The sequence below is a fragment of the Rhinoderma darwinii genome, chromosome 2 (genome assembly GCF_050947455.1).
Source record: "Rhinoderma darwinii isolate aRhiDar2 chromosome 2, aRhiDar2.hap1, whole genome shotgun sequence".
In the NCBI taxonomy this organism is placed as follows: domain Eukaryota; kingdom Metazoa; phylum Chordata; class Amphibia; order Anura; family Rhinodermatidae; genus Rhinoderma; species Rhinoderma darwinii.
Genome location: NC_134688.1, coordinates 6,350,264 through 6,362,273, shown reverse-complemented (window position 1 = coordinate 6,362,273; position 12,010 = coordinate 6,350,264). Strand labels below are relative to the sequence as shown.

The 12,010-nt window shown below is 44.5% G+C and overlaps 1 protein-coding gene across 1 annotated transcript; it reads right to left on the bottom strand.

The window, feature by feature from the left end:
• Nucleotides 1–975: 975 nt before the first annotated feature.
• LOC142740368 (olfactory receptor 4E2-like) lies at nucleotides 976–1,977 on the bottom strand. Its single transcript, XM_075849917.1, has one exon. The coding sequence runs from the start codon at nucleotides 1,975–1,977 to the stop codon at nucleotides 976–978; it is 1,002 nt and encodes a 333-aa protein (XP_075706032.1).
• Between the last annotated feature and the right edge of the window lie 10,033 nt (nucleotides 1,978–12,010).

The window sequence follows — 12,010 nt, the reverse complement described above, 5'->3', positions numbered from 1 at the left end:
CTTACCTTCCTGGGTCTGTGACAGTAAACTAAGCAGTGACAGCTCTAATCTGTCATTGGTTAGTTTACATCACATGGTCCCAGGTTACCTCCATTTATTAGCCTACTTTTAAAAGTAGGACGATGTACTGAGGTAACCGGCAGGGTGTTTTCTGCTCCATTCGGGAAGGGGGGGGGGGGGACGCTGCAGGTGTGTTTTTTTTTTGCAAAAAATTATAAACTGTGACTTGATCAATAATAGGGGAAATGGGCCCCAGTGTTCATGTGGGGGGCAGGGGAGGGATTGTGAATTTCCACACGTAGCATAAACACTGAAGATTTTACGCAACCCATGCGAGACTACACAGAGCACTAGGGGTCGAGGATTTCCACTTCTACAGCCTGATGATGACCTAGGTTGAAACGCGTAGCAATTCTTTTTAATAGTGTTTGTCATATTATATGTTCGTTCACATTAAATAAGAAAAAGAAACCTATTCTCCATGATTGTGATTGTGCCTATATCACCAGCGGGAGCGCCCCATATAGAAGCTTTTTTTCTTTATTCTACTCTGCATTCGTTGGACGCCGGGAGGATCCCTACTCCCAGGGAACAGAAAGCCAGAGTCAGCTCTGGAGGCCAGAAAACCACGGTATATAGAGGTCCACTACAACTTGATATGTGAAAAAGTTGAGTTGTACCGACCATCCAGCACAATCTCACCAGGTGAGCCCTTTGTATCACAATTTATCAATTGCACCCACGTTTAAAACGTTAATACCCTAGGGGAGCGTTGCATTGGTCCCATGTTTTGTCTTTACTAAGCACTCCTACATACCACATATGGTCAGAGAACGCTGAAGAACCACAAGTCTCCCACCACCACTACTCAACCATGATATCCACAGAATCAAATACATCTAGTTCATAATAATGACCTTTATTGTTTTATGTATTGTTAATATTATTATTATATCTCTTGTAGGTATTTTCTCCTTATTGGCTCTGATTGTCACTTATGACAGATATAGGTGCAGAATGCAAAGGTATATTAGTCCACTTTGGCCAAGCATACATTTTCTGTAAATAATGAGTAATTCTTATATTCACGGCATGTGTCCGGACCCCATAGATCAAAGGGTTCAACAATGGTAGAACAGCGAGAGTAGTCACAGAGAGAAGAACGTGGATAATAACAGGGAGCTTAATACTGCCAAGTCTGTACCTTATAAAAATGAATAAAAGTCCAATTAAAAAGATAGAAAAGTTGAGTAGATGTGTGACCAGGGTATGGACGGCTTTCTGGCGTGATTCTCCTGAGATCTTCAAGCAGACACTAAATATCTGGAGATAGGAGAAGACTGTGACGAAGATGGTGACACACAAGTAGACGATGAACACAGAAGCAGAGTAGAGTTGACTGATAGAAGAGTCCACACAGGAGAGAATAATCAGGGACATATTATCACAAAAAATATTGTTTAGTCTGTTCCCACAAAGAGGAAGTTTCCAAGTGAGGAACATTGCTATGAGGAGAGCTATGAAGGACACGACCAAAGATCCAATGATGAGGTTTATAACTCTCTCATTTGTTATCCAGGTGCCATAGTGCAGAGGGTGGCAAACGGCCAAATATCGATCATACGCCATCATGGTGAACGTGCTCATTTCATACATAGCAAATAATGTAATGCACAGAACTTGAGCCATGCAGTTACCATGAGTGATGGTCTTGGATGAGGTGATGAGGTCAACTATCAGCTTTGGGAAAAATGATGAGCTGCCAAAAATTCCATTGAGGACCAAATTACTTATGAGTATGTACATGGGTTCATGTAACTTAGTATCTGTGAATATGACAAAAACAATAACAATACTCAAGAGTAAAATGAATAAATATAGAGCAATAGACAGGACACAGTACAGATATTCTAGTCCTTCCATCTCCACAAGTCCTAGGAGGATCAAATTGTTACTGACATTAAATGCATTTTCCATGTTGCTTTCTTTTCCCAAATTGTCTGAACATAGGTCCCTGAAAAACAACAAAAATATGGTCAAGATTGTATAAAATAAGTGACATCCACTACTGAAGAACGATCAAGGGTAACAAGGATCTGTGACTTAGTCAAGCCAAACCCTAAACTTAAAGCACAAATAAGAGAAGACAACTCTGCTCAGAAGAGGTGAAGAGAAAAGAAGATGATGACTAACAACGAAATGGATGGAGATAACCACAGAAGTCATGAACAAGACCCGAGGAGAAGACACAAAGTTCTGGACACACAGTAGTCATGTTAGGTCAAGAGGTTATCTGCTGTGGACAACCTTGTATCTCATGGAGGTAACAGAGGGAAGTTCTCCAATAGATCTTGAGGAAATACCATCAGAAATCAACTACAAAACATATATTTTGCTGTATACTAGTGCTTCTCGATCTATAAGGCAAGCTCGACTGGTGAGGTAGCCCCTAGTTGTTTGTGAGGCGCAACATGGAATCAGTTTTAACAGAAGGGATTATATGTTGCACAGGCCTTTCTATGGTTGCACTAATCTTTGGTTATCAACATAATTGACACATTTTCTGCTTATTTTAAGATAAATTGAAGTCATTTTGTAAAATTTTGCCATGAACTACCACCAATGGAGAGGCCGAGTCATCACCAAGTTCTGGCTGTTGAGCTCCAGTAAATAAATATGGAGACGCCGAGGTCTAGTGGTGAACAGATATCCATTCTTTACATGTACACCCATTGACAACTCCTTTAAGTAACATTAAGTGATTTTTGACCACAGGAATACTTGAGACACAATCCAATTCATAGTGGTGGTCCAGAGGTAGCGGGAGCTCTAGTCGCTCATATTGTATCATTAGCTAGCCCCAAGTGAATAAAAAAAAGCAAAGAAAATAAATTTTCATGCAAGAAAATATTAATATTTTGGTAAGAGGTAAAATTGCAGTCAATCTGTAAGAATCTCTGAGAAATACCTGTGACCACCATCACCAACCACTCTCCCCGAATCTCCTAAAGTGTGCACATTTTTTAAGGTAATATAGAAGTGGTAGGAAAACTTGAATTGCTAACGAAATAACTTTAAAAAGACCGATTTACAAATAATTTACAATATTGTTTTGCCCTTTAACATTGGGAATGAGACACTTGGTTCCGCATCATCAATAGCCCAATGGATTGAGAAATAGCCTTATTGATGGGACAACCTGCCATTGTTCTGGTTTAGCCCTTTTCACGACCAACAGGTGTTGGCAAGATCAGTTCTGGAATAAGATACTTGGAGCCAACCAGAAGGAATGATTCTGAGGACCCACTCTGTCGTGTACAGAACTGATACATAGTAAACGCTGCTGTTATCATCACACACAGGTCGAGTCACTGTAACCTCAAAAAAAAGTGGTAAATCACAGCAGAAAATTGCGTTGTCCTCTGCTCGACCACTGTATGTCAGATCCTGGGCTCATTTGGGAATACAACCACTCATCTAATAGTCTTGGTTGAATTAGAGGAGGACTAAAAAATTTTTACAAAAAATGCTAACCCCACATGCAACATTGTTGCCATAAATTGGTCAAAAACTTTTGGATTGTCAGAAAATTGGACGCAGATATCTCAAGATTTTACCTTAAAGAGTTATTCCCAACTCAGACATGTATGGCATATCTACAGGCTATGCCTTAGGGTATGTGCACACGTAGTGACCAAAAACGTCTGAAAATACGGAGCTGTTTTCAAGGGAAAACAGCCCCTGATTTTCAGACGTTTTTTGAGCAACTCGCGTTTTTCGCGGCGTTTTTCACGCCGTTTTCGCGGCGTTTCTTACGTCCGTTTTTGGAGCTGTTTTCATTGGAGTCTATGAGAAAACACCTCCAAAAACGTCCAAAGAAGTGTCCTGCACTTCTTTTGACGAGGCTGTATTTTTACGCGTCGTCGTTTGACAGCTGTCAAACGACGACGCGTAAATTACAGGTTGTCTGCACAGTACGTCGGCAAACCCATTCTAATGAATGGGCAGATGTTTGCCGACGTATTGTAGCCGTATTTTCAGACGTAAAACGAGGCATAATACGCCTCGTTTACGTCTGAAAATAGGTCGTGTGAACCCAGCCTTAAAGACGTGATAGATATGGGTCTTACCTCTAGGACCTGCTGATCTGTTTCTTTAAATTCCATTCATTCTGCACCTATATGTGGCGGCCACTGGGACGGACGTCAGGGGACCCTTGTTCTGCAGATATGTACTGGTGTCCCATAGCTGAGACACGCATCTATTAGACATTTATGGGCATATCTGGTGGATATAACATAAACGTCTGAGTTTAAAATATCCCTTTAAATTCTACTTTATAGTGTAAGTAAATAAAAAAAATTAAACTGCTCGAAGAAACTGATGACACAATATAAACTAGTACTAATAATTAGAAAATCCAAATTTTCTAAGAAAACTAATTTTGAAGTCCATTTCCTTGCAGTACCTCTAATCCAGGGATCTCCGCAGATCAGAATCATACTGGTGTCTGAACATTTATATACAGTTTATATAGTGGAAATTCTCATGACTGAAATCTCAGGGGAGGCAAATTAAAGACGAGCAACGCCAGAGGAGAAGAAGAATAAATTAGACTGGGAATATGTAGACGCTATGGAAAACATGGAGATATTTAATAGGGATTTATGATTTGTAATAAAGCGTCATATACTCTCAGCACAGGGAGGACGGTCAATGACATAGAAGAATAAACCAAAAAGATTTCTCAACTTGAAAGATAATAAACAACCATGTAGACAAATTAAGTCTAATGATTAAATGTACTTTATTGGTCTATAGATATGGACAATCCCCCCCACACAAATATATATAAAAAAGTTAAGACATAATTAAAACATAGACTCCAGTGAAAGCATCAACTATGCCAATCACAAAGCTATAAAATTGTTTAATATATCAGAAATGGCTCACATGTATCCCAGGAAAAATGTCTAGACCACAGTCCCAATCATTGTCAAAGCCAAAGGTAAAACCAAAGCCAAAGGTAAAACCAGATGTACGTGAATGATTCATTTACCTGTAGCTGCCATGATGGATGCTTTGTCAGGATGTGATTTCCTGATGAAGGGTGCGAAACGCGCGTCGAGGTGTCCCTCTAATGAGCATCCATCATGCCAGCTACAGGTAATTGAATCATTTTGTCCTGCTTATGTATTGGTGTACAGAAGATATTATAGGTTCTAATTAATGACATAGAATGACATAGAATAGCTGAATGAATACACATTAAATGTTATAAAAGGGAATGTATCTTCAGAAAATTACATATTATGTATCATGACCTCTCCCTGCCCCTCTCGCTTGGGGTGCACTTACCATTTTCCAGTGTCCCGGTCATCTCCTGTGTCCTGGCTGATGATCTCCTCCTCTACCGGATGTCCACTCTTTCCAGGGCCTTCCGCGCTGTCGCGCTCTCCTTCTGACTCTCCTGTACACTCCCCCTATACTCTGGGCCTGATCAATCATATTTCATAGTCTATAGTAGCTTGCTAGTTCTTCTCTTCTGTTTATTCTATTGGATTACTTGTTGCTGACCCTGCTTGAACTTGACCTTGTCCTGTCTGCCGTGTGCCCTGACCTTTCTCCTGATTACCGTGTTGACTATCTGCTGCCTGCCCTGACCTCTGGCTCTGCTTACTGTGAGTGACTACTCTGGGGTAGTGACCTGGGGATATTAGCGACAAAGCAAATATCTCCATATGGAGATTAAATGGTGAAAACATTCTCAGTTTGTTCCGTGACAGTCACCAATATTAAGTATTGAAATTTTGATTTAATTATGTGATATTCTGTCCACTAGAGCAATCACATTAGGCAGACATTTGCTGTTCTCCGTAGATTTCTTCTAAACTTTGCGTTATAGTCTGGGACAGAATGAGCAGAGTCATTTCATTATTATTAACGGGCGGGTAAGTTAATGTGAGTTTGTTTTCACTAATTGAGGCCTAGATAAAGTAGAATAGTAACACTATACACAAAGATAAGTATCTATATGCAGCTTTCTTTGTACCTGGGGGAGAAACCCAATCCCAATACTTCGCTATTTCAATTAATCTCAAAGTTGTTGGAATGCAGTTGAGGTCAGGACTATGGATGTGTCCTTGATTTTATGCACCTCTTTGCTATGTGTAGGACTGAAAAACATGAACTCAAAGAATAGAAGGTGTGCACACATATTTTTGTGCCACATACTGTATAAACACACACACTATTTATACATATATATATATATATATATATATATACATATATGTATATATATATATATATATATATATATATATATATATATATATATATATATATATATAGTAGTAAATAGGCAGCACTCACAAACGCTTATAGTAAAGAAAGAGGCTTGAGAAAGGCTCAGGTTATGTGAGCCGAAATGTCGCACTTTTGAGGTCAATAAAGCTCCCTCTTTTTTTACTATAAGCCTTTGTGAGTGCTGCCTATTTACTGCTTTTTGTCCAGAGGGACAGTGATCAGTTCCCTAAGGCTTGCACCCCCTTTCATTTAAGCCTGTGCTGCTGGATTCTATTTTTGTATGTATATATATAAGTACACAGTTCGATAGTTCAGCGAGAGTACCTGAGGCAATCGTAGGCAGTGGAGAGGCGGGCACGTCCAGGACCAGGCGGCGGGAAGTCATCCGGTTAGTAGCACAGCACAGCAATATCACTAGGTAGCACGGAAACAGGATACGGGATACGGGATACAGGAGCAAGGTACACTGGGAGGCTGGAAGACACTGGGAGACCATAAGCAAGACAAACAATGGAAAACTAACAACGCTCTGGCAAAGGGCAAGAGGGCAGAGCCCTTTTTATAGCCCAGGGCATCCTGGGAAAGATTCCAGTTTTACTGCAAAAACGCGCGCACTGGCCCTTTAAGGCCGTGCACGCGCGGGCGCGCGCGCTCGCCGGAGACACTCGGAATCCGGAAGTGAGTGCCGGCGCCTGACTGGGGGACGACGCTGCAGGGAGGTAAGCTGTCCATGGCCACGGCCGTCGAGGTTAACGACCGAACGACGGGCCGTGGCCATAGATGATACAGTATCCCCCCTCTTACGCCCCCTCTTCTTGGGACCAGAGCGAGAGAGAAATTTCCTCACGAGGACAGGAGCATCAATGTTCTCCTCTGGCTCCCAAGACCTCTCTTCTGGACCGAACCCCCTCCTGTCCATCAAATAAAATGTCCTTCCTCCCACCTTCTTGGTAGCCAGAATCTCCTTTACCTCGAAAGTCCCTGATGGGCCGCCAGGGACCACTGTGGAACTAGGAGTCCTGGAGTAGCGGTTCAGGACCACCGATATTTTAGCAGGGAGACGTGAAAGGAGTTAGGAAACCATGAGGGCGGCGGCGAGCCGCAGCTTGTAGGATACCAGGTTGATCTGTAGCAGGACTTCGAAGGGACCAAGGAACCTCGGGGCAAATTTGCATGACGGCACCTTCAGCCGGATATTCCTAGAAGACAGCCAGACTTTAGTCCCTGGAAGGAACTGCGGAGGCACCCATCTTCTTGTATCTGCCTTTCTCTTCATGCGGTCCACCGCCAAAAGGATAGAAGATCGGGTCTGTTGCCATATCTGTAGAAAGTCCCTGAAGGTGGAATCGGCTGCAGGTACCTGGGACATTGTAGAAACAGGAAGAGGTATACGAGGATGTTGGCCGTAGACGATGAAAAATGGACTGGATGTGGTCGACTCACTGGTGTGGTTGTTATAGGAGAACTCTGCCCACGGTAGCAACTGCACCCAATCATCATGGCGCCTGGACACAAAGTGACGTAGGTAGTTCTCCATAATCTGGTTAACTCTCTCGACTTGCCCATTGGACTGGGGATGATAGGCTGAAGAGAAGTCCAATTTCACACCAAGGAGCCCGCAGAGTGCTCTCCAAAACTTTGAGGTGAACTGGACACCTCTGTCCGAGACAATATGCAGCGGCAAGCCGTGCAGACGGAAGATGTGCTGTATGAAGAGGTCAGCCAATCGCGTAGCAGACGGCAGAGCGGTCAACGGAATAAAGTGAGCCATCTTGGAAAATTGATCCACCACCACCCAGATCACACTGCAACTCGCAAAAGAAGGAAGATCCGTGACAAAGTCCATAGCGACATGTTGCCACGGGGCAAGGGCACAGGCAATGGTTGGAGCAGACCAGCAGGTCTGGAGTGAGCAACTTTATTTGCTGCACAGACTGTGCAAGAGGAGACAAAGTCCATGACATCTTTGGGCAGCGTGGGCCACCAAAACTGACGGGTGATTAGATCTTGGGTCTTACGAGCACCCGTGTGACCTGCCAGCTTAGAACTGTGACCCCAGCGAAGAATTCTTCCTCGGTCAACCAGACGCACAAAAGTCCAACCCGGAGGAATGTCTCTGACTTGCAGGGGATTCACAGAGAAGATGCAGGATGGGTCAATGATATTCTGTGGAGATTCCATGGCGTCTTCGGTTTCAAAAGATCTAGACAAGGCATCGGCCCTCACATTCTTGTCGGCGGGACGGTAGTGGAGTTCGAACCGGAACCGAGCAAAGAACAGCGACCACCTGGCTTGACGAGGATTCAACCGATGGGACGTCTGTAGGTAGGTCAAATTCTTGTGATCCGTGAAGATCAGGATAGGATGAACCATGCCTTCCAGTAGGTGACTCCACTCCTGCAGAGCCAGTTTGATGGCCAGTAACTCCCGGTCCCCAATCGAGTAGTTACACTCTGCGGAAGAAAACAGCTTGGAATAGTAGCCACATACCACAGCCTTGCCTTTCGATCTTTTCTGGAACAACAGTGCACCAGCACCCACCGAGGAAGCGTCCACCTCTAACGAAAACTGTAAGGATACATCCGGATGGTGCAGAATGGAGGCAGATGTGAAGGCTTTCTTTAAAGGGAATGTGTTGCCAGAAAAACATGTTTTTTTAAAAAAAATTAAACATTTAGTGTGTGGGTGATTAAACATTGTTCAAATTTTTTTTATTTTTTTGCACGAGTCCATGTAATATTATAAATTATTTCTAATTTATAATACTACCCATTTTTGGTCACTAGATGGAGCTGTTCCCAAAATTGCAGCATTGCAACATTGGGTTAAAAGCCCTCGCTCTAGTGAGCTCTCAGCATCCCCCCCTCCTTTATCCTGGTTAGTGCCGGGATAAACGAGGGGTTTGAACGATGTAACCTCCTACACTGTGTGTCGCCATTTTTTGAGCTAACCCACAGTGTAGTAGGTTTACATACAGTAGTAAACACACACAAACACGAACATACATTGAAATCTCTTACCTGCTCCTGCCGCCGCGGCTCCCTCCGGCCCGTCCGCTCCGTTTGCTGCCGCTGGTGCAAGTGCACAAATCCGGAAGCCGCGACCGGAAGTAGTAATATTACTGTCCGGCCGCGACTTCCGGTCCACAGGAAAATGGCGCCGGACGGCGCCAATTTCGAATAGGACTGTGTGGGAGCGGCGCATGCGCAGTTCCCACACAGACGCCATACACTGCAGTCAATGGGACGGGAGCCGTTCGCAGTCCCTATGGGACTGTGGCTGCCGTATTCCATGTCTGTATGTGTCGTTAATCGACACACACAGAAATGGAACAAAAAATGGCAGCCCCCATAGGGAAGAAAAAGTGTAAAAATAAGAAAAAGTAAAACACAAACACACAAATGAATATAAACGTTTTTAATAAAGCACTAACATCTTTAACATATAAAAAAATAATTTGTGATGACACTGTTCCTTTAAGGATTCAAATCCGGCTTCAGCCTCCGGGGTCCACATCTTGGCATTCACACCTTTCTTAGTGAGGGTGGAGATAGGGGCGGTCAAAGATGAGAAGTTGGGGATGAAGAGTCGGTAGAAGTTGACGAATCCTAGGAAGCGTTGGATGGCCCTTAAGCCTTGGGGGCGTGGCCACTCCAGGATGGTCCATCTTGAGGCCCTGATCTGAGATAATATAGCCCAGGAAGGATAGAGACTTCTTCTCAAACACACACTTCTCCAACTTGGCGTAAAGTCGATTCTCTCTTAAATGGAGCAACACCTGGCGAACATGACTTTGATGAGTTACTGGATCTGGGGAAAAAATCAGAATGTCATCGAGATACACCACAACACAAACATAAAGGAGATCACGAAAAATGTCATTGACAAATTCTTGAAATACTGCGGGGGCGTTACACAGGCCGAAGGGCATAACTAAGTATTAGTAATGCCCATCACGAGTATTAAAGGCAGTCTTCCATTCGTCACCTCGACGAATCCAAATCAGATTATAGGTCCCCCGCAGGTCCAGTTTAGAAAAAATGTTCGCCCCCCGTATGCGATCAAACAGTTCAGAAATTAAAGGCAGAGAATACCTGTTCTTCACCGTGATCTGGTTTAGGCCTCGGTAGTCAATGCAAGGTCGTAACGATCCATCTTTCTTTTTAACAAAGAAGAACCCTGCTCCGGCCGGGGATAAGATTTACGAATGAAACCCCTCTCCAGGATCTCCTTAATGTAAGCCGACATGGACTGGGTCTCTGGCAAGGAGAGAGGGTACACTCTACCACGAGGGGGAGACGATTCCGGAACCAGGTCGATCGGGCAGTCATATGCCCGGTGTGGCAGCAAGGTCTCCGCCTCCTTTTTATTGAAGACATCGCCGAACATGGAGAAACAGGGAGGCAAACCTGCCAACGACTGAAGAGGAGCAGGCTGTGGCGACTGGATGTGACTCAGACAGCGGTCAAGACATTTCGGGCCCCACTGGAGAACCTCTCCAGAGTTCCAATCCAGGACGGGGGTGTGCAGACAAAGCCAAGGCAAACCCAGCAGCACAGGGTTGACGTCCTTGAACAGGACGAACAGGGAGATGAGTTCAGCATGAAGGGCTCCCACTTGGAGTCTCAACGGCTTGGTTATGGACCCAACTGGGTCCGGTAATGGCAGCCCATCCACCGAGGCAACGATCAGCGGCCTTTCAAGTGGGATAGTGGGCAACTGTAGGAGATCCACAAGATCCTGGCTGATGAAGTTGGCTGCAGAGCCGGAGTCCAGATATGCGGGAACCAGATGGGACCTCTCGCCAGCAATGATGGTTATAGGGATGAATAGTTTGGAGGAGAGTTCTTGCTTCAATGTGTTGACGTCCAAGGTTGTCTCTTCAACCAAACCTAGGCGCTAGGGTTTTTTTGGCTTGTGAGGGCACAGACGCACGACGTGGCCAGCGAGGCCGCAATATAAGCAAAGTCCAGAGGTGCGCCTGCGCTGTTTCTCCTGAACCGATAATTTTAGTCGGTCCACTTGCATCGGAACCTCGGGCAAAGCAATAGAAGCAGGCAAGAGGGGTTGCTGAAAGTTGGGCGCCAGTCTAGGACGCCGGCGCTCCTGACGAACCTCATGGGATCTCTCCCTCAGCCTTATGTCAACCCGAGTGGCAAACAGAATCATGTCGTCCAAAGCAGAAGGCAGGTCTCGAGCAGCCAGTTCATCCTTGATCTCGGGCGACAGGCCATGCCAATAGGATGCCATGAATGCCTCATTTTTCTAGGATAGCTCTCTTGCCAGAGTCCGGAACTGAATAGTATACTCGCCCACGGAGGTGTCCTCTTGGCGAAGGTTGAAGATGACCGTGGCGGCTGATGAGACTCGCCCCAGCTACTCAAAAACGGTTCGGAATATTCGTGCGAACTCATGAAAGTCTCGGGTCTCTGGTCCCTGATTTTCCCAGATAGGATTAGCCCATGCCAGGGCCTTGCCGTTCAGGAGGGAGATGATAAATGCGATCTAGGATAGAGGTCCTCCTGATTATTACATAGTAGATAGGATAGAGGTCCTCCTGATCATTACATAGTAGATAGGATAGAGGTCCTCCTGATCATTACATAGTAGATAGGATAGAGTTCATCCTGATCATTACATAGTAGATAAGATAGAGGTTCTCCTGATCATTACATAGTAGATAGGATAGAGGTCCTCCTGA

Coding starts and splice junctions, on each gene's coding strand:
- LOC142740368 (XM_075849917.1), bottom strand. CDS start 1,977: ATGGAAAATGCATTTAATGTCAGTAACAATTTGATCCTCCTAGGACTT.